At 32.2% G+C, this 27,708-nt stretch overlaps 2 protein-coding genes across 3 annotated transcripts in view; one reads left to right on the top strand and one right to left on the bottom strand.

The window, feature by feature from the left end:
• Positions 1–2,705: 2,705 nt before the first annotated feature.
• The window catches only part of LOC138131036 (T-box transcription factor TBX20-like), a 39,420-nt gene continuing 14,417 nt past the window's right edge, over positions 2,706–27,708 (top strand). The window contains exons 1-3 of one of the 2 annotated variants that reach the window (XM_069047791.1): positions 2,706–2,965; positions 3,021–3,340; positions 21,220–21,535. In XM_069047791.1, the coding sequence (XP_068903892.1) occupies positions 3,211–3,340; positions 21,220–21,535 (446 nt within the window). In that variant the 5' untranslated portion in view covers positions 2,706–2,965; positions 3,021–3,210. Of the gene's footprint in view, positions 3,341–21,219; positions 21,536–27,708 lie in introns of both variants that reach the window. The other variant, XM_069047792.1, reaches the window with a different exon arrangement.
• Positions 15,911–18,395, bottom strand: LOC138131035 (zinc finger BED domain-containing protein 4-like). Its single transcript, XM_069047790.1, has 2 exons — positions 16,563–18,395; positions 15,911–16,507 (listed from the first exon to the last, which is right to left on the bottom strand). The coding sequence occupies exons 1-2, from the start codon at positions 18,244–18,246 to the stop codon at positions 16,227–16,229; spliced, it is 1,965 nt and encodes a 654-aa protein (XP_068903891.1). The 5' UTR covers positions 18,247–18,395; the 3' UTR covers positions 15,911–16,226.

Below are 27,708 nucleotides of genomic sequence, written 5' to 3'. Positions count from 1 at the left end.
ATAATATTAACAACTTATTGTTTAAACTAATTAATTGATTAAATAATATGAGAATTTGTTACTTCGGCTTGCTAATAATCAACAATAGGTTGTATAGTTAAAATTTTATTTTACATTGTTTGAGAGCTGTCATAAAAATATACACTAACATTTATTAGCTATTAATTGATTTAGATTAATTTGAATTTATGGCACATATTAAACGCAATCATTTGTAATTATTGTTAATAAATAACATGTGATAACGTCATTATATCCAAATGGATGCAGACATACCTACCTACCTATTCTAACAGAATTTCCACCTTCAATATGGAAAGTACTTACCTATACTTACTATTATTTATTTATATAAAATTATAACATAATAATAAACCTAATAAAGTAATTGACAACATGAAGTATAATTTTTTAATTCATTGTACTGTACCTACTTATTGTAAGTATTTTTGAAAAGTTAATGTGTGTTTTTATTATTTATTATTTGATGAAGATTTCGGTTTTAATAAAAGTCTGTTTGGAATTCAACAGTAGACATCCTTCATTCCTTGAGTGTAATAGTCAACAAGACGATCCATGAAAAGAGAGAAAAAAATGTGTCCAATACAAATCGACGTTTTATTGTGGAAACTTCAAGATATTTATTATCGATTCATCAAAGTTGTTTATACCTACAGTTGTATATTTTGAATCAATTTTTCACCGCTTTTGCAGATTTCAAAATATGAAAACATTATTTTATAATACCCGCCGAAGCAGACATCTTTATGTTTTTCCATCCAGGAAATCCTTTGAAGTTTCGTGGATATTTTTGTGAAATGTGTCGTCTCCTATCTGTTGTATATTATTAATGAGTTCAACATTTTAAACAATTTTTGTAAATAATCGTTTGATTGATAGATATATTTATGTTCCTCTGAGCGATACTTGCTAGGATATACCAAGAATAAATGAGATTTTAATGCATTTAAAATTGTTCCTGTTTTATTAAGAATAAAGCTAATAATTTATTGTTGTTTATAGTTAATTAATGCGAATTTCATAAAACTGGAAACAAATATATTGCACATAATTAAGATGTACCCATGTATGTAGAACATCAAATTTTAAAATTTTGTAACTAGTTAAAGCACATTAAAAAACTTAAGTTTAGTGGCCTGGTGCTTGCTTTTTTTTCGTTGACGTATGGATGGTATAGCTTCATCAGCTGACAAACGTCATTTATTTAATTTCTTTGGAAAAATCAAATTTTTTAGAATTAACCGACAAGAATTTTCTGGGTTTCTTAGGCTAGGGCCACACTACAGACTTTTCATCGGCCGACAGTTTAATTGGTTGCTTAATAAGTATGAGGACTTATGTGAGTGCGCACACTAAAGCGATTGTAGTCGGCCGACAGATTGATCGAAAACAGTTTAGTTTACCTGGTGGGCGCGGAAGCTACCCAATAGGACTAAATTATCGGCCGATTATTTAGTCTGTAGTGTGGCCCTAGCTTTAGTGTGACATGATAATTTTTACTTTAGTGATTTCATTAATTACATATTTCATTTAATTAATTTAGATAACATGTATCTAATAAAAACGACCTGCGTTTGTAAATCACTGAGAAAATGATTTTTTATTACTAATTTTTTTGAATGCCTAATGTTAAAAAATGTATAAATAATATTTATCTATGTACTTAGGTATCTATCTATAGGTAGGATTGTGGTTACCGCTAAAAAGGGGCCTCTAATTTAATATGGTAAAAATAACATGAAGAACATACCTACCTAGATATAATACATAACTTTCCGACCCTAACGAAACTTAAATGCATCCAGTAATACGTTATTCAGTGATAACTTGATACATACAATACATATTTACTATGAAATCTGGACACTCCTGGCACTGTTGACAATCACTTGACAGTTCGTTTTTGTGTAATTCTGAAATAATTTTTGTTAATTAAATGTGCTCCAATGACGAAAGGATCGATATGATATTAATATATGTATGATGAGTCAGTTTCTTAAATAAAAAGAAATATTGTTGATTACTGCCATTTTAAAATTTTATTAATGAAAACTTTTGTGAGGGATGTTCAAACCATGCAAAAGTTTATAATTATCCATGTTTTTGGATCAAGTAATAAATGAAAAACGTATTGGTGGCTGCATTTAAATTATTTCGTTAGGGTCGGAAAGTTATGTGAATCACCCTGTATGTATGTATCTATTTACATAATTAATAAGGAAGGTTTCATGAGTTGAGGTAGGTAGGTATGTTCTTCATAACATGAATTTTTTTTTTGTTGAAATAAAGATATGTACTTATTATATTCCTTCATCTAATCCTTGAAAGCACAAAAATGTTTGTTAGGTATGTGTTTTATAAAAAGTGTTTGAAACCGATAATGAATTGCGGCGTATTTAAAAGCGTTGCGGGTGAGTTCGGAAAAAGATGTTGACGTTTCGTAAGCGATGAAATATTTGACCTAGTGGGTAGTAATAGCAGGCGAAAATTATCAGAAAATTATTTTCGTTAGTCTCTAAGTTGTGCAGGTAAGCATGGGCTCAGCGAAACAATCGGACAGCTTCGCTGATAGGCGTCACCTCGGCTCAAGCACCTCCCTAGGGCGTGTCATCTTGAATCCCACCCCGCGAAAGTTGTCTGATCAAAACAGCAGAGAAGAAGAAAGGATCACATAGTGTGCGTTATAATACCCGCCCAGGTGTACACGGGGGTCCGGGAGGTAAAAACAAAGCCGGTCGCGAGTTGTCATCGACGAGGACAGAGGGGAGAATCGGCCAAAAAATGGCACATTCCTTTGATAACGTCTCGACGGAGTGGTCAGTTGGCGTTGAACAGCGTCGCTGTAGACAACGGAGCGCCGTTGATAATCAATTACCGAGAAGAGAGTGAGGAACGCCTCTTGAAGTGGGAGCGACCAATCTGAATGCTTTCGCTGCATATCAAAGTAATCTTGTTAAATGTGAGTCAAAGGGATCTAAATATTCATTCTGTCAAAACAGCTTGCTTCTGTGCCGGCGCGAAAACTGCCTCACACCTAGTGAAAGTACACGGAAGTGCCTAAAATGACATGTAGATGTTCACGCCGCCCCCGGGCTCGGTCGTAGCGGCGGCGGTTGGCGCAGTTCACGTGTTAACAGTTTCAAGTGACCTGACCTGACCTGACGCTATGGTGATGTGGTCGAGGAGGTGATGGAGGATAACTGCACCATGAGGCCCTGTGCCACAGACTTCAGCATCGCCGCTATCATGTCGAGACATGGGAGGGCGCCGCGCACCAGATGCAGGGAACGCGATCCGCCGGACACCATTTCGCCACTCGGTAAGAACAACAAATGAACTAACTTGCCAAATTTGCACCAAATCTCGTTCACAATCACATAAGCACATCGGAGTTGATAATTTCTACAATCTGCCCAGACATTTTTAGGTCAAAAACAGTGTCACAAATTTCATTCGTCTTTTAAAAAACTCCAGTTGAACCTTAATAATTACTGTAGAAATTGTGTAAAAGACACGTGAATTACAACTATCCAATTTTAGGAGAGTTGTCACCAAGAAAATCTTGTTTTCTTTGTTAGATTTGATCTACCGCAGTTTGTAAACTAGACAATCACCGTGTGTCATTAGAAAAGTTTTATGAAAAATGTGAAATCGATTGCTGTACCTAGTTGCTCTCATAAATCTGATACTTGGGTTGTAGACACTTTTAATGTTATGATCGAGTGGCTGTTGACTGCGTTAAACAATGGAAAAAGTATAATATGAAATGTAAATTATTATTCAAATTTCAAGTACCTACAAATTGCGAATTTCCGGTTTAGTTTAATTCAACAATAATTATTTCGTTAGTGTTAAGTTACTGAAAACTTTTCAATTCTTATAAATGAATAATTTGTGGAAACAAGTTAGGTAGTACATACCTACTACGCAGATAGGTATTTCTAAAAAGTGATAATACTGATAATAAAAATTCTTAAACCTAGATATATGTAATAAGTGATAAATGTTATATGTATCTAATAATAAGTACCTATGTATACAGAGGTTTACATAAATACAGATATGTACTTAATTAGACCGTTTAATTTTTAAAAACCTTACCTATTATGATCATATCTTAAATATTTAAATAATGAGTTAAAATGGATTCGAAGAATCAGCTTACTTATTATTAGCATCATAAATTGCAAAATTTCGGTTTTAAACATTTTTTCTGAAAAATATAAAAAATTGACAATGAACCAAAGTTCGCATGTCTTTTCATAAATTTAATTTTGTTGCCTGTTATGAAAAAATTCAGGAACATTTACCCGCCGAAGTAGCCGACAACGTTCATCTAGTTGTAAGGAAAACTGTTGAATTAACTATTTTTGTTCATGGCCTATTGTGCCCATTTTTTTATTGCTTCGTATTAGTCAAGTGTATAATGATCTACCTAGTATGTAATAATAGAATCAACAATTGGATTTTTTTAATAAGCAGTAGACGTCAAATTGACAGGCGAGTAAAACAAAATCGATCTTGTTGACGTATATTGTTTTCAAACAATAATTTGCGAAAAATTATTGGAAAGTTTTTCCGCATTATTTGAAAAAAATGAGTGATTCCGATTTCTGCTATTGAAAATGCAGCAGAAGCGGCCCTTATACCAGAGAGATCAAAATCAGCGTATCAAGCGACAAATTTGAAATTTGATGCAACCAGAAAAAAGTGGTAAGAATCACAGAAAAGGTTAATACCTATACATGATTTTACATTCAATATTTATAATTATTATAAACAATAAACCGTATCATTTGTGTGTTTTGGCATTATTTGTTCGGATTCTTTTGAAATAAAAAATGACATTACATACATGACATTTTTTTTAGACACTCGTGTCTAAAATGACATTACTTTTAGGCACTCGAGCCTAAAAGTATGTACCTACATAATATGTCATTTCGAAACCATAGTGACAATCTAAATATGTATTAACTTTAGGTATAGGTATGTCAATTGTAGAAAAAATATATTTTTTTGTTCGACACTGACAGAATTTGAGAATTTTCTCCTGTGTGAACGGATTTTGATAAATGTCACAACTTGTCAAAACGAAACGTCAAGCTAATTTTAAAGATTTTAAGCGATTTGGAGCCTTTAAAGGGGCTCGTCGAACAAAAAAACGTTGTATTCAACTCGTTCGTGTGTAAATTGGGCCTTTTTTTGCACTCGTGTGGGCCTTTAAAACGCTCGTTTCACTCGCGTTTTAAAATGGCCCACTCGTGCCAAAAAAGACCCACGAACTCATCAAATAAACTACTAATTTCTAAGGACTCTAATTTATTCAAAATGAATTTTTTGTTTTTCGGTATTTTTCTGCCTTATTTTAAAAAAGATTCCTATAAATAAATTATTATGCTTAGATATGTAAAGAAGACCTTTTTATGATTAAATGAAAAATATACCTAGCATGTTACAGATGACAAGAGTAAAATTGACATTTAAATAATACCTAATAATTAATTAAATACCTGATAAATAATTAAAAAACTCCTTTCGTATTGTATTTTACTAAATTTTAAATGTGTTAACATCCAACCCACCACTGACTCGGCATTCAGGACGAACTTCGTCATTAAGGATATTGCAATCAAGTAATAAGAAGCAGATTGATAATTATGTGCAGCAAACCCCCAAACACCAGTCCAGCTTGGCTATTGGGCAGCCATCACGCCTTTGCTGTTACTCAAAAAAAAAGTTATCTCCAAACAGGAGATTTAAAAGAACAATCAGACACGATTTCGAATAGATATTCGTTAGCTGAAGTCTTATGTCTTATAATGTTGTTAACAAGAATTATATTATTGTTCAAAGTCGTTATTCATAATTATTTCCAAAGATAACATTATCTTTAACACACACGCAATAACTATGTACAGAATGTCTAAAGAACAAAATCTTATTGTGTAACAACATATTCCATTACTATTCACATGAAAAAATTCAATTTCCTTCATTTTTTTCTTAATAGGTAATAATAACTCTACATTGAAGATACGATTAAAGCAGTGACATTCCGGTTATGTTATGACTTATGGGCAAATTGACTGGCAACTTCCATAATAGACTGGGGACATTTTTGAAGTTCTTTTTTTAATTTCAATTTATTATGCCGTTGGCGTTGTTACAATCTAGTCAGAGACCAATAAGTAATTTTTGTCTGGTCTTAATATACCTACCAACAAACTTAAAATATGAGAGTCACCCTTTGATGTCTTTTTAGTTATTTCTGATGGCTAAAGGCTGTTTGACACGATGCTAAATTTTGTAGAAAATTTGTTACAAAATGAGAGAGACCCTCGATCAGGACCAATGAACGATCAGGATCATAGTCTGTCTTTGTCATTTCTACAGAATTTTCTGTGAAATTTAGTATCGTGTCACACTAGCACTTTTTCTTTGCGTACTAAAACTAAACTAGATTCTGCTTGGTAATTTTATCACATAATACACCAACTCATAAGGTTTTGAAGTTGTCGAAACATCAGAATCACACGGTAGTTGTTAAATCATGGATTAATTCTGCGTCAATAAACATTTTTGGAAAATATCCATAATTAAAGTGCACCGTTAATTATTATCAAATGAAATAAAGAAAATTAAAGAAAAAGCCCCGGAGATGATAATTTTTAATTATTAAATTAATAATTTTATTATTAAAATTATGTTACTTTTCAACAAAATTTCTACGGAAACATTCGTTGTATTAAATTGTATTAATTAATTAATATCTATTTCATAAATGACAGTCAGAAAACACGAATATCAGAAAATAAGGTTAGGAAGTTATTTGTTAACGTTTCATATAAACATGTGTCCCGCCGTAGTGTAAAGGCGGCCTTACACCAAGGCAACAATTGGCAACATGTTGCCTGCAACATTTTTTATTAATGTTGCCGGTCATTACTAAAAAATGTTGCCTTGGTGTAAAGGCGGCCTAAGAAGTTATAACGACGAAATGCCTACCAAAAATTTAAATTAATTTTAAATTAACATCAAAAATTAAATTGCAAAATCTGCTGTTTTTACGTAGGTATAGGTAAGTATGTATAAAACATTAATTTAAAAAAAATAATAATTAATTGTTTTCTAATATTCAAATGATGTAACTCTATAGTCCATTTTTTTTAAAAATCAATTGTCAAAGTATTGTCATGTTGGTATAAGCCACTGGTTATTTGATAGTTATTAGATTGGCAACGTAAAATGTCAACTGTATGTCAGTCATTTTCATGTGAAGACACTTGCGCTATTGAAGCCGCAATTACATTTAAATAAAAATACAAAGTTAAATGAGTTTCCGAAAACAAGGATCTAACACAATGAGCAAATTGGCTATGATTAGATTACGTGAAGAAATGCGGACAGAAAAACCGACCATGCTAAATTGCAGTAAAGATGCACACATCATATTCGAGGTATTTTCTTTTAATATATGGGTTCGTCACTGCGAGAAACTGATTAGAGAGGACTGAAAAAAATTGATGGGAAATCTACCAATTGAGGACATTCCTCTTCCGCAGAATCATATTCGGAAGACGATTGGGGGTTAGATTCTGAAAATGAATAGGTAAACTGCATGGTAAACTGCTTATATAACCCATTAAATAAATTCCCATTTTCCTGTATATGTTCAGTTGCACTTTTCAGTGTCATTATCGTCTTTATTTCTTGTCTTTTGGTATAAAATTTGGTTACACCTGAAAGTTTTCTAACATTTGAAAATTACTGATATAACCTCAAACCTGATCTAGGGAGATTTTACGATAGAGGTGTCCCGAAACGAAAGGTTTTACGGTGGTACAGCCTGGTCTTTGAGGGAATTTTAACATTGACAATTGATTTAAAAAAAATGGACTTTAGATACCATACTACAATTATTTATAATAACCCTGTACAACCGGCAACACTGTTTGGTGAAAAATGCGTCAAGGTGTATTTATGAGGTTGTCATTCTCTGTGGCCCGGTTGTATAAAGCGATGTCAAGTCGTTGTTAAAGTTAATATAATGTCAAGCGATCTGATTGGAGGATATTTAACATTTTATTTGAATCAGCCAGTCAAATGGGCGGATTTCCGACTTGACGCGTTGTTAGCTAAGCTTTATACAACCGGGCTTGTGTCTCTCAATTTCCGTTTTTACAACTCAAAATTTTAGAATATTAAAATTTTGCACTTGCAGAACAAATATTACCTACTTTTTCATCAATTTGTCAATTACTTAACTCAGGTGCCAATCTCTTCGAAACATTATACTAGAGCATTTTTCATTTTAGCGTCAAGTAAATTACGTTGTTATACCTAATAACAATCCCCAATTTAGAAATATGTATTTTTATTTTGCCAACATAATTCAACAGGTGGTGGGAATTTAGAATTGAAACAGACTATAGTACATTGTGGAACAAAATGATCTTCATCTAGTTACCTTTGCATTATCCTTGTAAAAATACGATGTGCCGTTCTACGAAAAAAAGGAAGGCAGTAACCCAACCTCAAAATATACATACATCAAAATTCCAAATATGATTTATTGCGAAGTGTTTTCTTGCATGGTATACATTTTAATCGTTTGTTAATTCAATTAAATGAATTGTAATAATTGGCATTTTGATTGATGACATTTATTGACAGAACTACATGGCTACTTCAAAAAGAGTAGAGCGGTGCAGGAAAATTTACATGTGAAATAATTCCGAAGCTAACTAGATGACAATCATTTTGTTTCACATTGTAGAATCTAGTAATTTATTTTCATCCCCTATATATTAAAAGCAGAGAGTCCGCAGTTTTTAGCTAGCTAGGTCATTGCTCAACAGAAATAAGTATACATACAATATACGAGTACCTCTCTGTATTTTAATTTAATTTGTCAATGACTCATTAAAATAATTGAAAGAAACAGATGAAATTCAATAATACAGACATATATTTTTACGGAACTCTTGATACCCACGTCCAAAATATTAAGTGACTACAAAACGTTGTGTTTTTTCATATGACGACAATGCAAATCTTTGTCATTCTGATTCTGATTACAATTTCGTGTTTGACGATAGACATAGGCATACGCGCTTATTTAAAAAAAAAAAACAAAAAACAATAAATGTCAAAATGACCTTGTGCATCTCACTGTCTTGATTTAAATATCTTCATAAATTTAAGAAGAGTATATTTTAGGTACTTATAAATTTTTGGGTTAAGCAGAGAATATACATTGCACATTATATTTCTATTCTATTCTACTCTGAAATTCATATTTTTTTAAATAACAACAAAGAATTTTGATTACAGTTTCAATATTAAATATACTTAATTAGAATACTAATTAGAATATGCTACGCACTTACGATTATTTATTATGTTATGTTTCAAAAAATGTCTCATCAAAAATGGTTGTGAAAAACAAAATATTTGAAAACCATGGCTTAACTCGAATTATCCAACTGGAAATGTCATTATTACGATAGATATGACGAATAAACTGTCAAACTGTAACGAATAGACGTATGTACGTATTTCAACAGTTTCAACAAGATCAAAATGGTTTCGGTTGGAAAACGGTTCTCACATGGCCTGGATTACGCTTATTATCAGTTATGCTCACGTAGTAACTTTTGACAAAATTATAAGCGTTAACAACCACGTAAGCAAGTTACAGTAAATTTTACGATCTCATATGTAAGTCGCAATTCGTGAGAAATTTAACAAGTCTAAATACCTTCGGGTTCGGGTCTTCTCACAACTTACCGAACTAGTCTTGATAAGTTTATGTTAACGTGACCCGTCGCACAATCACTAAAACGCAATTGAAAATCATAGCGACTTTATGCAATATTGATTTTATTTAAATCAGTTGTATGGTTTATTGTGATACAGGATCGGCTTCTAAGGTTATTTTTTAGCTAGAGTAAAAAAAATCTCTAAAGAAATGAAATGTAAACCAATACATTATGTATAACAAATATATGTGATTAATATTGAAATATAAGTGACTGGACTGTATCTCCTTTTTCCACCCTTTGATCGGTTCTGTTATATTGCACTTACCAACCTTGTAGCTTAATATACTGTAACCACTAATGAAAGTACACTGTTAGGATAAAATATCAGTTACTTAAAAATCTTTAAAAAAATCTTTTTTTTTTGTAGAATGTAGGTATGGACCTTTTTGTTACACACTAAATGTGGCAACATTTAAAAGCATTCCCTTTATCCCAATAATTTACAAATGTTGCATTTTTTTTTGTATCCATTGAAATAAGAAAGGACAATCAAGACGATATTGTCATTATGTTATTTAAGGTAAAACCGCCATTAAATCACTTGTTGGAAATGCTGGACATTATGAAGTAAATAATCGCTTACCTGATCAGTGATCACAATTCATTCGTAATTATTATACTGCTGGCTAGTAAAAAGCAAATAGTCAAAGTCTTTTTTAATATTTAAAATAAATGAGATCAAAGCTGCACTTTTTGAGTTCCGATATCTTCAAATGTAAAAGATATAGAATTTATTTATTATTTTTCTCATAATTTTCTAACATGAGTTGACATTGCCCCACTGTGTTGTTCCGCGAATTTTGGGGCACCCAGTAGGTATATCAAATTTTATAACATTAAGCTTTTAGAAGCCTTAGGCCCAGTTTATAGAAAAAGAATGAAGTATTTAATTCGAAGGAAATTTTAATGTGCGATTAATCAGTTGTTAAATTGTTCAGTTAATCTCGCATTTAATGACGAATAACTTAATTTCGCTTCTGTAAACTGGCCCTTAGTCAGTAACGAAAACTGTCTCAAACAAAATATTACACACTTAATTAGTCAAGTCATTACTCAAGTAATTTAAATGACTTGGGGACAGTTTACAGAAGCGAAAATAAGTAAATCGTAATAAAATGCGAGAATAACTGAACACGTGATCATTAATCGCGCATTAAAATTTAATTCGAATTAAATATTTAATTATCTTTCTATAAACTGGCCCTACTTAGGTGTAAGAGTACTTGATTGTTTCCATTTTTAAGAAAAAAAATATAGATATATGTATGTAAATGTATAAAGAAAATATACACATGCAGCCACTCAAAAGTGCACGATAGCTGGCGCAGAGTTTTCAATGTAGTCCATTCTTTATTGTCATTATGATTGACTTTTGGAATTGAAATCCAAAAATTTCATGCAAGACAAAATTACAAATCTTGTAATAGCAGAAAATGAGGTTACGAATACGTAAGGGCCGCTTTACATCTGATGTCAATCGAATGACAAGTGACGGCCAAAATTCCGTGGCCGGAACTGTACCCATAGATATCCAACAGTAATATTGAAATCTTCTCAAATTTATCTGGAATACGCACCTGAACACACAATTCAAAACGTGATCAACTCATTCTTAATTTAAGAGTCGGCAAACGTTTTCCCAATGTTTGCGATCAAAGAATAAGATTAATTACTTATTTATTGGTTTTAAAAGTTTCCCACGAGACTGCTCAGGTTAATAATATATTGGCGCTGTAATTTAGGTTCTAATGTGTTTGACATGTATAAAATAGTTACAATTTTTCTATAGCGGTTTTCGTTGAATGTATATATTTTGGTAAAGTTGAAGGAGGCCGTTTTATACCTGTCGATCTGTATAAGTAATATACGATAATTAAAACATAATTTATAGCGTGAGTGCACCAATTTCAAAAAAGTGTTAAACCCATTTATACATTTTATTAAAACAAACTGACAGATTTACTCGTATAAAATATTCGATAATTAGATCCGTACAGCGCCTTTGATTGTTTAGTTTTGTGAAATTTTCCACGTTTGTTGAATAATAATTTACTGCTTGGATGAAATAAACAATTGGACGTGCAATCGGGTAAATATTTTCATGCGCTTCCAGTTAAATACTCAAATTTAGTGAACGACTTTTAGCTAAAACTATTTTGATGTTTGTAACAGATCATTAGCACGATAACGATCGTTACTGTTATATGCTGTGACTATAAAAATACCCTTTAATTTTGTTGCTTTCAAACACGAATTTTGTTTACTGGTTTTTTCTTCTTTGAACTTCCTCTCTGTATATCATAAATTTGTAAAACTTTAATTAATAAATTCTATCACCTTTCGACACCTCAGTTTCGTGTAAACAATTTTTTTTCAAGTGTTGAAGCGACTTTCCGCGTCAGAGTTTTTAAACGTTGTGGTGAAATTTTCAGGAATTGAAGAGCGGAAAAAACGCAAACCTGTGGTCCATTAAGGTTTTAGAAGGTCATTAAAAGGCCTATAAGCAGAAGTAATACGATACACTGTAAACAACGCCGTTAAAAGGGTAAAGTGATTCCGATACTCAACCTATTGAACCATTAAATATTAAAATGTTAATCACTGAACTCTTCTACATTACGCTGTTTCACTTAAAAGCGACACTGATTTTTTATCACATAATCGAATGAACCTTTATCGATTAGATGCGTAATCCGATAAAATTTATGGTGAAATTATGAGAAACTAAAGGAAGAGAATATCTACTTCAAAATTAAACATCAGTTCCATTTACTTGATTCTATAATTGTTCGGACATCTATTTATATCATTTATTAAACATTGGTATTTTGGATAAATTTTAGAATCACTTTTTTATGTGCTTACATGTTCTAGCATCAAAAAAAATTGTGTCGCGTGGATGTGAACTTCGAGGTGTTTGAACAAGGAGTTCGTGTAAAATATTCCCTTCTTTTAGCACCACTCTACTTAATGCATTTCTAAATTAACCACTAATTTTATCGAATCATTATTTGTCACAAATGTTTACTCTTCGAACATGCAATTTTTACATTAATTTGGTTATCAAGGGTCTAATTTTAATATTGGGTGTCAATGAGTGGCCATCACTGCGTACTCTAATGTGAACAGTGAGTCACGTTTTGAGAATAAATTACTACTAGTGACTAAATAGACTTATGTTAGCATGTTTTTTAGAAAGATTAATTATATTAGTAGATGCATAGTACGGGTTTCTAATTTTTATTGAGAGGTAATTTAAATAGTTAAACTCAACGCAACTAAGACCTACGAATTCTATCGTCTTCTTCGCTGGAAGAAAAGGACCCACTTTTTAAATTTTGATAGTAGCTATAAGTGGCTAACATTCACTTGGTAGTTATTAAACTTTAAGGAAGCAAACGATCACCTGACTCGCTTTGAACAAGAAAAATATCACGCTGTTTACAGACCTATTCAGATTTTATCTTCATAGCCGTGATGATGTCTGGGAATTTTTAAATATAGAAATGCTGCTCTTCACCTTGCATTTTAGTAGAGGTTATGTTGAATAGTCCTCGAACTATGACAAATATTTTGCAGTTATTGTTTTCTTGGTTCTGAGACGTTTCAAATGATTTGATGTTTTTTATAAAGTAGTCTTATATGTATTTGCAAACAAGTAGTAGTATATTATGCAACAAGATTTATAAACGGCACTTTAGACACGAGCTTTAAACGAGTGTCTAGATTGCTTTTTAATATTTTGTAAAGTAGTTTTTGAATAAAAATGGCACCTCTCATTAAGAAAGTTGCACATTTTGTCTGAATTCTTTATATTATAACATTGAAAAAATTTGCTTTGATTCAACATTCAAACGCTTGTACCAAGTTCAACTGTCTCCAGATAGAACTCACCGAACTTTTTAGTATATTTTAACAGTAAAAAATGTAAAACAATAGTCTTGAGTTTCATTTTGTTTATAATAATATTAATTTGAATAAAAAATAATAATTGCGTTAAGAGTTCAAACGAGCGTCGTTATGGTTTTATAGTTATATAATTGATTTAGTTTTAATTTGGAGAATTCACAGGCTCAAAATGAAGAACGTCAGTTACTTAATTACTTATGTACATAAGTTAAATTTTTTATCAATGGTAGTAATGTGAAAAGCAGTTAGCTCTATAATTCGTATTATATTCATACGCTGTGTTTAATTGAAATAAAATTGTAATTTATCATTTCATTTCGTCGTTTTTAATTAATTTAAAACCAGCGTTTGAAAATTGGTAATTAAGCAGTAAATTGCGACATCATTAACATAATTGATTAGGTTACTAAACGCAACAATGGAATTGCTGTTATCAATAACATGCTGGATTTTGATTGATAAAAAGGCTAGCCTCAACTATAACGTGATTTCCTTCCATTGTTGTTGTCGAACAGGTAGAGCTTAAGAACCAGAGCCGACCTTAAAGAATAAATCAACAATAGTGACAATAATTGATCAGATTAGAACGGACCACACCCGACTTATAGCGATATTGAGTAACTTTGAAATTGACATGTGTAATGCTAGAAATGCCGATAAGTGGAACATTCCATATAAGGCGGTCACTCTAATACAACATAATTAAGTCTAACAAATTACTTTAACGGGCCGAGTTTGATTTATTTATTGACAGGAAACGATGCTGTGGGAAAACTGTCCACGAAGTATATTTTGCAGAGGTTTTTATTATCGTTGATAATTTTCTATTTACGAATCCAGAGTATAATGAATGACTGGTGTAAAAAAATGTGACAAGACCACAGATAGACAATTTATAAAACAAATTATTGCCCAATAAATTGCTAAGGAGTTAAAGAAATGAAAACATTAAAATATTAACAACACTTTTAGGTCAGGTATTTTATTATGTATTAATCAATACAAGTAGGCACCTATTGTAAGCTTCGGTCTATTATATTATAATCGGCTATTGTTCACTGTTAATAGAACAATTTTAAACACCATTTAAGATTGTTATAGTTATTTAGGCTGTTGCAAAACCATGTTAAGAATAAAACTTGGTTCCGAGCTGTCATCAATCATTCTTGTTAGTAATAATTTTGATGCAGATATCATCTTCCATTCCTTGTTTTCTAATCACTTGATATTAGAAAATAGTTCTAATATATCATAAAATTAACAACTGCTGGACGATTACTATTAATAACGAATACACGATAATGCCGGTGTAATATGCGTAAGCAAAATTAAAAAAAAAAACAAATAAATAACCCACGTACAAAAAGAAGTGTTTTAGTTATATTTGTTTTTCTACTTAAGTATATTAGCAGTCGCACAAAAGTTACCGTTTACAGCAGCGTCCATAGATTTCTTAGATAGATAGATATGTACTTTAAAAAACACTTGCATTTTTGAGAATGCATGACGAATGTCAGTTTCATATTGACTGTATCGCTTATTTTTTTTCTCTTCTGTAATACGTCCCAGTCTAAAACTACCATATCGAAAAACATTTAAAAAAGTCATCTTTTTAGTTTTCTGTTATTAACAAAAAATATTATAAATGAGTTTAGGAACATAGATATTTAAGAAGAAAAATATTGTAAAAGTTATAATAAGAAGTTACAGGTACAAAAAAAGGTGACAACTTCTAGAAAAATCGACGTTATGGAAAAACAGAACTTAAAAAATGTACAAAAATCAGAACTAATAGTATTGTGTATTTTAAACTTTTAAGTAGAATTACAAAAATCAGTTTCTATGACATTGAAATACATACCTATGTAATTTCAAAATTAGAAATCTTGTTGCAGGAGATGTTCGAATTTTCTATTCAGTGAAGTGACATTTATCTTTTGAACAGTGATAAATTGTAGGTAAAAAATTGTATTATTCCTTGAGAAGATAATGAATGAAATGCATTTTTTTATGTTGAACTATTTAAAGATAACAAGTTCAGACACATGTCAACCATTTTTCTTTATTCTTTATCACTTTGTCAATACAATGGGTTTTTAAAAATGGTGTTTACATTTAAAAAAATAAGTAAAAACTAGTGATGAAACGATTACCAATTGACGATTACGATTACGATTACGAATATTGAAGTTATAATCGTACGGTTACGATTACGATTACGATTATATTTGTGGAAATAAAACACCAATTTGAAAAACCATTATAATAATACGAAATAATAATAAATAAATAATATTAATGATTTGAATTAAAATAAAGTCTAAACCTAAGTAGTATAAACAGTAATACGGTGCGATCAATTAAAAAATAAATCGAGTCGGCGTGTTACCTATGGCAACCCATGCTATAGCTCCAAAGCAAACTCGATTTATTTTTTAAATGATCGCTTGGTATATATGTACTTTGTGTTTAATATTCAAAATTAACAATGGGCAAATTTTTATTTAAAAAACACAGAGTTTGGAGGTTGTTAGGACTTAGGCGATTTCTTTTCGGAGTCTGAATAAGTCCTGCTGTGGAGAAAAACCTTTCTGACTGAACTGAAGCGGGTTTGTAAGATAGATATTTTAGAGCTAAGTTTTTTAAGCGCGGAAAGTTAACATTTTCTCTCCAATATTCAAGGGAGTCTGACGAATGTGATATATTGGCTGATTTCAGGTACGCATCAACCTCATCTTTGGCAGTATTGACTAAGAAAAAAAGTTGTTAAGTGTCTGAAAATTCTGAAAATTTAAGTAATCTTACTCGCAAAATTTGACAATGGTTCACTGATTTCACTGTCGTCGATTATTTCTCGACAAATGCTCCAAATTCCAGTACTTGTAGAAGGTCTATTTGGGGAAGAAACAGATGGTGAAATTTCTGTTTTTTCTTCTGTTATAGCAGAATAAAGAAGTTCTGTAACTTTTTTAGAAGCGTTGTTATTTCGAAATATACGGGTTTTGTATCTTGGGTCCAGCGCGGTGGCCAATATGTAGGTTTCATTTTCTTCAATATTACCATATCGATAAATCATCTGTGTCTGCAGAGTCTCTACCATATTTCTCACCGTTTGGTGTTTTGTATCGTCTGAAGAAATTTTTTGTATGATTCTGAATAGACTATTGATAAGAGGAATAGCATCAGATAATGTAATTGCATCTTTACTTAATGCTTTGGTCACATCTTCAAAATATACCAGAATTTGGACCACTTGTTCAACAAGAATCCATTGCTGTGTATTTAGATCGAATTGGCAATTTAATTTTGGAAGAACAGCTTGGATAGCAATGCGCTGTTCGTATAATCTATTTAACATCAGATACGTAGAATTCCAACGAGTCGGAACGTTCTGTATCAAAACATGTTGCGGAATATTATATGTTTCTTGAGCTTCTTGAAGCAATTTCATGGCTGTTGTTGAATGACTAAAATGGCCTACTATTTTCCTAGCAGTATTCACCACATCTTTTATGTTAGTTTGTTCCAAAAGACCATCTTGTAACACAAGTTGCAACGTATGAGCCATGCAAGGCACATGCTTCACCTCGTGGATATCTTTGACGGCATTTACGATATTTCGAGCATTGTCTGTAACAATTACTTTCACTCTGTCAGTAATTTCCCACTCTAACATTGCCAGTTGTAAATTGTCACTTATGTTTTCGGCAGAATGTTTTTCACCTTCAAAAGGCATCACTTCAAGGCAAAAATTCTTCAATTCAAAATTTTTGTTTAGTCCATGTGCAGTTATACTAATAAAATCATTAACGTGTGAAGATGAATCGCTAGTCCAGAGATCTGTTGTCACAGAAATGTATGGAAGATTTTTCAATTCACATTGGATTTTCGTTTTTACACGGTTGTACATATCCGGCAATATTGTTTGTGTTATATGTGTTCTTGATACCATTTCATATTTGGGACAAATGTTTTTCATAAGCCTTTGAAAGCCTTTTTTATTTACATGATCCAAGGGTTCCATGTCAAGGCACATTTCTTCAACAATTAACTTTGTTATCTCTCTTGCTCGAGGATGGTCCGAGCTGTATGAAGCAGATCGTGAAAATATTTCTGTAATTGTTGCTTGTTTTTTCGCTGGAGAAGGGCCTTCCATATCTGTCAAACATTCCTCGCCAAGGGTGACTTTTTCTAGAACTTCCGGGTGGAACCGTTTTACGTGGGCCCACATATTAGTAGTAGTAAAACCTTTTGATGCTGCGTTTTTCCCTCCTCGAGAAATTACCGCTTTGCAATATCTACAGGCCGCTTTATTAATGTCATCCATTTTTTTAGTAAAATATTTCCAAATTTCACTAGTTTCTGTACGTTTAACTTTTCCAGACATTGTAAATATTTTTTCTTCAATTTTATTGTAAATAAAACCACCAAACTTAACTAAATTCACTGAGAACGCTTCACTGTTCTTAAGACACACTGCTACTTGCATTTGCCTGTCGATTGCATTGCGCAATAATTACTAAACTTGTAGGAACTCGTCCTACAATAATCGTATAATAATCGTATGCGTAATCTGCGATTACGATTAATCGTAAAATTCGCGATAATCGGCGGTTACGATTAATCATAATCGTAATCGTTTCATCACTAGTAAAAACGATAGCAACAGTTATGAAAAAAAAAACATCAGCAATTAACGTACATTTGCCTTCACAATGTAATACCTTTAATGAAAAAGATTAATAAGTATTTCTATTTGTTCTGTTGTTAAATACGTTTTTGTAGATTGTTTTCAATATTGCAATGGGGTAACGACGCTAAATTATAGATGGTTTATCAAATTGGTTCTATAAATGGGAATAGATATACACAATAAGTACATATGTACGAGTATAATAATATACATAGTCAGGGTTATTATAAATGTTTCTAACACCGTAGGTGGTTGTGCGCTTTACTCAGGTGCACCGCTACGGCAACTGGAAGTTAGAAACATTTATAATAAAATAACCCTGTACCTACAATAACATTTATTTATTTTTTAAAACTACACTCAATTTTTTTCAAGCAAGTATTATCATCTACAATACTACTTGAGGATTTTGTGCTTTTTATTAATTAATAAAAAATCAGTTATATATAACGTGTTTCACGTAAGAGTACAGTTGGTTGCAAAAAAAAAACGGGAAACGAAAATTTTCTTAATATAAATTTGGTTTTGTCCATTTGTCAATTAATTGTCTACTTGACAATACTTAGGATCAAATATTTTTTTAAATGTCATTGAATTTTGACGTTAATTCTAACCTATCTCTCGTAAGAAGGTTTCACACCATGGAAAAATTGTAAAAATGTGTCAATTTTATTCAAAAAGTACTTTGGACATCCTTTAGATTACCCCTTGTTCGCACATTTGCGGAAAAGCTTCCCAGTGATAGTGTTAGTGAGGGATGTCCAAAACAACAATTTTGATTTTTTAATGAATCTAGTTCCCATTGTCAAATGTATTTTGTGTTGCGTTTAAACTTCGTCTGACTCGTATTCTTAGGTGAAACACGTATATTTGGCCACATAAAATTTTGATATAAAGACCCTGGTAAGAATTTTTAACTTGTATAATATCTATAAAAGGCAACGTGACATACTTCTCATTTTTTAAATTTTATTTTATAAAAATAGTAGAAGCTCTAATAAAAAAACGTTAATTTTTAACGAGAAAGAGTGAGAATTTTGACCGACGAGTGCGCTTGCACACGAGTTTCATAATGGCATTTCGATCACGTGTGATATACGACGTTTTATCTTACAGGTGCAACTATTGCAAAAAATCCAAGAAATGAAGTAAAATGACAGTTGTCAAATTTAGTCACTTCTGAGTACTTTATGTCAAGTTAAATGGCAGCTGTCAAATTTACTCACTAGTGAGTACTTTATCCCACTTGTGATTAAAATTTGACTTCTGTGACCGAAAACAATGGTCTAAGGTAGCTCAAAAACTCTTGTAAGTGCTTATTCACAATGGACATAAGACATAAGAAATACATAAGAGATACCTAAGAATAATTTGTAAATTTGGGCAATTGGAAAATAATTTGTGTCCATATAACTCGCATATGATTCTTCATGCCTTTTTGTACACAACAATAATGTTCACTGAGGTGACTTCTCATAAGTTACGTAAAAATTAATAGTATATCCACTGCATGTATCATGAATTTCTTATGCCTTATGTCAAGCTTATGTCCATTGTGAATAAGCACTAAGATAAAATAATTTATCGGATTGTTTATAGGCAGAAGTTGGCATAATGATCGTCCCTTAAGTATTGATTATAACATTTAATACAACTTTGCTCTTGGAAACGTTATTTATTCACTTCTGCATATTTCACTTTACGTAAAAGTCGTTCAATATGGAATCATAGCAAAGGTTTAAAATGTATAATTAAGAGCTGGGTACAGTATAGACATTATAATGTACGCACGAGTTTCTCTAATTACTTTTGCAATTAAAATAAAGTAATGATACGAAAATTCAGCAAAACTGTTGTTGGTTGTTTTAATGGCAGCGTAAAGGTCCGCGTGGTAAATATTACGTAATTGTAGGCTTTTGTAAGCAGTGGGCATTAGGTTGGATATAATTTACAGTGTCATTACATGCATGATCCTCTTATCTACTGATAAGATCTCATCGCGATTATCGTTGGACCCATTGTTGTTGTGAACATTAGGCGGTTGGTCCTTTCTCCGTTTCCGCTCGCTCTGTATATTTTACTTTGATGAGAGTGATGACAAAATTGTTAGGTTTTATAATAACACAAAGTTTTTCTAGAGGCTATTTATACCACATTTAAGTGTAATGGAACAATAATAATGACAATGAAAGCCTCTATTATCCCAGAATAATCAACAGGCAATCCACACTTATTTATTTTTCACAGATTAAAACATTTTTAGCAGCGGCGAAATTTAATGACGGTATTGTCGTCTTGTGGGTGTTTAAATTGCTTAATAATTGTGGTGATCATACGTGAAATTTGTGTTCCCTCGAACCGACTGGAATGTGACGGAAGTGGTCACACATAATGTGAAAGGTAATTCCTTACGTGACAATTTTCAGTATTTCATGTGCCACCAAATAAAGTAACTTTTAATTTTTCTGGCATATGTTGCCATTCCACGGCAAGACTAAATTATAAGTCGTTTTTTATAAGCCTAAGACTACGATTTATGTTCGAAAAGCGTCGTTTCTATGCAAAGGGTTGCGTTATAGAAAATACTTCCGACTTTTATGGATATTTTAACAGCAATCATTAAGCCCTTTTAATGGCTTTATTTTTTACCTCGACCATGTGTGAATGTCAGTTAACTAATTAAATAGATGAAATCGTTTGATAGTTTTACGTCTGCGACGACTGAAAGCGTTTTATGGTAGCATAACTCTGGTGTATTTTATGTTCCAGAAAAATTTGTCGAATCCTCCGCCTCGTCAGTACCTTCAACTCCTGAACCCGTCGGTTTAGACTGTACGTTAGTTAGTCCGGACATTGAAAGTGGTCGTGAATCACCAGTTGATGTGTCTTCCACGTCGGAATCAGGGGTGCCCTCACATTCTGTTCCGAATGGTCGTAGGTCTCCCACGGCCGCACGAAATCCCCTCCTTCAAGAACGATGGACGAGTGAAGAATTTCGTACCATTACATGTCATTTAGAAACTAAGGATCTCTGGGAAAAATTCAATGAATTAGGAACAGAGATGATTATTACCAAAACGGGAAGGTAAGTGTAGCCAGTGGAAAGAATCCTAAACTCCATATTTTTCCTATTTTCGAAAAATGTTGCCTTTTATTATTGATAACTTTTTAATATATCAACCTTCTAGTATATAAATCTATAAAAGTAATAAAAAAGTGACCAATACTTGAACTAAAAAGAACAATGGTAATCTAACATTTATATCCCTGACGTAGGAGTACCTATATTGATTGCATATCGAGTACAAAAAAAAGACTATCCCTCGCGAGTGTGGATTCATCTTTTTTCGTACGTGTTACACACTATACTTATATAAAAAATAAAAATAAAGTAAGGGTCGGTTGATTCTTTAAATCATCAAAATCAACTAAAATGGCATTTTATATAAGTAGGTATGTATCGTAAGTATGTAGGTAATTAATTTTGTTATGTTGTGAAAATAACAGAAGTGCTTCTTACCATAGCGAACGAGGAAAAACAATCTTATTTCGCAAAATGTTCCCGTAAGATATTAATTGTTAATTAATAATAGGTTGTATAAAGCAAACTGGTGCCCGTTTATGCTGTCCTGTAGGGCCCTACCTTTGAATAAGCAATTAGAATGAACAATTACTACACTTAGGTCACTTGTTTACAAGTTCCACGTGCCACTTTAATTAATTTTTTTATCTTTGCTTTAATGCAAATCTCATGTTCACAATTAGATATTGACAGATTTATACACGTGTTAAAAGACATACAATTGAAACTTACATTAATATTAATAGTGTTAATGTGTCTGTACTTTACAAAAATATTACATACGAGTATCAGAAACGTCATGAATATATGATTAATTATGTAGTTTGAATAGAAACAAGAGTATGAGCAGATTCAATTTTATACAGAAATAAAATATTTTCAGTAATATTCATATGTTTTATTTTAAAAACGATGCACTCTTTTGCTAATATGGAATATTCAGTGTCTCTTTGTTCAGAATAATCTTAAATAGTCAATTAGGTGTGGTTAAGTATTTTGATAACCAGGCACGTAACTATCCCACCAATGGGATTAATGCTACCTACAAGTTTTTCTCACTATGGTGCACAAGTGCCCTTTGACCACCTGTAAATAGCGCGGTCCAGATTCATCAGGAAGATCTTACAAGAGCTTACCTCTTTCTGACTGTTCAGCGATGGGTAATGGCAACAGTACAACCAACGTGAAAGAGGCGCGTGGCGGGGTTCATGACGTTCACCGAGAAGACGAGGAACAAGTGGGGCAATCAAAGAAGCGCAACGGGAGCAGCGACGTTAGAGCTTGAGCGACAGTCCTTGTTTGGATGGGTCTTTCTTTTCGTACAACAAATGCTGTTTTAATTTTGAGAACAAACAGTAATCACTGGTAGATTTGGCAAATAAAGAGGTTGTTGGTTTTATATGGTATTATAATTAGCTGGCATCGAAATACAATTCTTATGAGCCGAAGAGTTGTCTTAATGGAATAGCATATTCATTTTTTATTTAACATCTTTGGAACTTGTAATTTAGCCCAATACTGGAGCAGACAAGGAAGTTATATTGAATGTAACTTCCTTGGGGCAAATAATAAACCCTCGTGTCTCCACTTCGTACTTTGGCATTGTGACTCTGGACCAAGGTGACGAAACAAAGTTTTATCCATCATAACAATTCTTTCAAGAGAGTAAAATTTTCTTTAAAGATCAATTTTCAAACGCACCTCTGACCTGGTGTTAACTTGTGTATAATATTTTCGATTCCCATCGGGCAATCTTGTTTTCTAGGCCTTTCTCAACATTTTTTCTACGCTACTAATCGAAAAAACTTCAACAACTCTCAAATTTAAAACCTTTGTTTTGAGAACAGTTTTTTACCACCTTAGTACTAGTATTAATCATGTACAGCTTTATTAACAGGCTAAATCCTAAATGAATGACAATCAATTTTAAATTGAGATTGATATACGAGTATTCTCTTCTTTCTACTTCAACAACTTGATGTTTCGTATTTTCAACAATGTTGGAGAAAGATTTTATCAAATTAGTTAGGGAACAACTTACCACTTTGTTGATTTTTTTTAAATCAGATTTTAATCGTTTTGGATGTCTCAATTTACATGAAATTCAAAGTTAGTCTTTTTTTCCAAAATGTTTTGCATTTTTCTCTTGTCAGTCACTTGGGTTGAGCGAAATGGAGATAGATGGAAATTTAGATAAGGGGCGGGTATGACTGTATGACTTTGACAGTGTCAGATTTTTCGTATCTTTGTTAACTCAGCTAATAAACGTCAAACAACTGTCACTATTAATCAAATTTCAACGCAAAAATGGTTTTTACTTTAGAATATAAAAAAATTTATCATTGGACACAGTGTTGTTACCTGTTTGGCCGAGCTTCGGTAAAAATTTCCAAATTTAAATTGAAACATATATGTATATGCAACCAAAAATACTTCCATGCATCTAGAACATCTGAATGTCTAGATTCGGACATACGTTCAAAATTTAAAAGGCTTCTTTGATCTAAATAATTGTTGATCGCATGGTATTTTAATACAGTTACTTGTTGAAAATACAAATGAAAAGAGTTCCTGATTCTTATAGTGTCTATGTCAAATTGTAAAGTCGATAGTTAATAATAAAAATTTACATTAAAATGTCCCGTATTGTGTAAACAACATTTTAATAGATGTGGTGTCATTAATAATAAAAATTTTACAGTATCTCATTTAAATCTAATTATATATTCTTCAAGTAACCACAATTCGGTTTGTAAATTTTAGCTTTTGAAGTAATTTGAAAGACAATTTAATATTAATGAAAACCAAAGATTAAGTTGTCTCATTTCCTAGGTAAGACAGAAGGTAGACGTGGAGAGCAGGTAGCCCCGTAATCGATTATAAAAGTGTTCGATGGCTAATAATGATTAGCTTGGCTCACCAAAAAAACAGGCTATTAAGGTTTCGTTAAAGCGTTTCATCCCTTATAAGTACTAATGTTAGTAAATTATTTGGAAAACACAGGTGGCTGTCGAAAATTTGATTGATTGTAAAATTGATTGATTGCCGCTAAATAACATCTAATTACGTTAAGACTAACCGCAGAACTAATGAAATTAAATCTACCTTCAAAAACAAATGTACCGAATGTGTATTTTATCTCTAATCAAAGATTTTCAAATTTGTCAAAATCAATGGCCTTTGGCTATTTTTCTCGGACATTATCGCTGAATAAAAAAGTGCTATCGACGCATAAATATGGAGCGACCCTTGAGTTCCATAGATGATAAATGAGGGGTATTATCTTGAGTGATGGCAGTGTTTCAGTCAACGTCGGTGTGTGGCTCCTGTCGTGTTTTAAATGTCACTTATACACTGCACCCCGTGTCGCAGATTAATCACTCGCCGTTTGCCACCACTCTCATTACGTAAAACTTCACGTAAAATAAAGAAAAATTCCAAAATTATTTATGTGGGTACATACTGATAGGTCCCGTTAGATGCTCAGAAAAATCCGAATAGTTTTGTTGTTTTTTTTTAATTGATGATTAATTATTGAATCCTTAAAAGCACTATATTTCGTGCGCTGATAGATTGTACGTTTTTAAATTCTAGTTCCAAAACACAAAGCAATGAAAAATACTAAACTCTCCATCTCAATTGTTTCACGTTATGTAGAAAACCGTTGCAACCTTGCAGATTAATTCCCGCCACACTTGTTTCTGTGTCTGTCTTCTGTCAAAAAACGTACAATCTATGAGAGTACGGAGTATACCTATCAATTATGTTCCTATACAGTAATAATTAAATAAGTGTGTTCTTAGATTAACAACAACTGCAATATTTGTCCGTAATAATATTATTTCATGGCGTTAGACTGATATACAAAACCAGTTAAGAGCATCATATCATAAATAAATGAAGTAAAAGACAAATAGAAGAAAAATAAATCAAGAGACGTAGGTGAGTATGTCCGAAACCAGGTTGGGTAGTAGGAAACTGTGAACAAAATAATCTTGTTAAAAAGCAATTTTTATTTAATTTTTTTAGTTAATTTTTAAGAATTTATTATTGAACGCAAAATTTGTTTTTAACAAAGTTTTATTAATAATTTAGGTAGAGGCGTTGAATTTTCTCATGGACTATGAGTCATACCTACGCAAACGACGAATATCGGTCTCAAGTAGGCGCTAAAACCGAACGGAAAACATCGTCAATCGTTACATTCGTTTTGTCTCTCTCTCGTCTTTGTATCTGTTTGAATTTGAAAGTAGTCCACGTTTTCAGTTTTCATTTACAGATTTTTCACTGGTTTATCGTTCCGCCCTCGCGCAAATATTTCCAAGGTTACAGCCCATGAGAGAATCCAACACCTTCTACAGTCAATTTCAACATAGCACTTCGTATAGATACTCAAGTCAATAGTTATGTCCAACTAGTTTGGACTAATAAAAAGATATTCTAAAGATAAGAATTGTTTTAAAAGTATTTACTTTGTTACATTTAAACCACTAGTTATTGATATTCGTAATTTCTATGATATACACATGTATACCTTTTTGCATGTTCCCCATTTTTTCGTCATTTTACTAGAATAAAAATTAGAAAACTCTTAGTTTATATTATCAGAGCCAGTTGCAATTTTGATGAATTTCTGCTTGATATGTACACCCCTTGAGCCACCCGGGACACTTCCATTTATTAAGGCGGCGGCATCTCCTAATTTCAACAGGAACTGCTCGTTATCCGTCAACTTACCGTCGCCAGAACTTGACACGCCGTCACCTCACTAACTGTTTCATTTTCAACTCGTTCACGTCATCGAATTTAGTATTCCGGCCTTGCTGGAAAACTTCAACATTACACCACACACGTGCAGCTTGTTTGCTAAACTTTGTTGTTAAACTAATGATTAGATTTACTTAAAATTTCCATCCACCATAGCTTTAGTTTCTTGGCTGTTCCTTGAAAATTCCAATTTACTTACATAAAACTTACATAAAAGCACATAAATTTGAAAAACACCACTAATAAGACTTGTCAGGTGTAAAATAAATGTAAAACAACCCTTATCTGGCATTCACATCCATTCACAACTCGCAGCGGGCAGTCCATTGAAAAAACTCGATTTTTATCTAAGGTCTCGAATGACACCGTAAGATTGAATGTACTCCCGTGTGCATTTGTAATTCAAAACTACACCTTGTACTTTTGCTGCTTAAATAATTTAATTAATAGGCGGGAAGGTAAATCAAATATGAGACCAAATTAAGGGAATATTTAGGACACACTGGTGGTGCTATGGCATCGTGCGAACATGTGGCACTTAAAAATGATCCTCATTTCCGTCGTAAATTTCTAATTTACAGATGAATTGATTACAAAGTTCGCTTACGCATTTACATAATACATATAATAAATCTGATAAATATCCACGAACGATTGCAGTGGTACAATACACGTTACGTTTTTAGATTAACATCCCCGTAGGGGCTGCAAAAAGAGTTCTGCACCACTCAGACTTGAGCTTTGCCTCTGATTATAAATAACTAACCGTATGGTCCAAAATAGTGAGCAGATGTGAAAGTTTATGCCAATTAACGTTAAAGATCAATCTTGTGTAAATTATCTCATTTATTTTAATAAGTATGTAATTAAAAAAGGCACATTATGGAATAAGTGGAAAACCTGACAAACGTTCACGTTAACAACAAAAACTCTATTAACCACACCCAAGAGATTATACCAATCATTAACGAGAACGAGTGGTCAAGTGTAAAAACATGTTTATAAAAGTGCAGAATTAACATTCATGAATATTCGAAAAACCTATGGACAATTTGCCAATTTATTGTATGTACATATTTAATATTTCAATCGTTCTGTAAATTAAATATACATATTTATATTTTATATAGGTTTACGTTATTAAACCGTGTCTCATTTACGTAATTGCAATTATTAGTACTTGGAATGTTGGAATATACGTGTGTGTATAAGCATGGCTTAAACTGATTACAACCTGCTTGAACAGCGTTCTATTTGTTTTCCAACACACATTATAAGAAATTTAACTTGATTTTATTGATAAATATTTGTAAACATTTTATGAAGTACGAGTATACGTTAGGCACTTAAAAAATGAAAATTGCCTGTCGTTTGACATTAAAAAGTTAATGGAGGAACTCCTCCATTAA

The sequence above is a fragment of the Tenebrio molitor genome, chromosome 5 (genome assembly GCF_963966145.1).
Source record: "Tenebrio molitor chromosome 5, icTenMoli1.1, whole genome shotgun sequence".
Taxonomy (NCBI): Eukaryota; Metazoa; Arthropoda; class Insecta; order Coleoptera; family Tenebrionidae; genus Tenebrio; species Tenebrio molitor.
The sequence above is the reverse complement of the archived record's forward strand: the minus strand, read 5'-3'. Positions and strand labels throughout refer to the sequence as shown.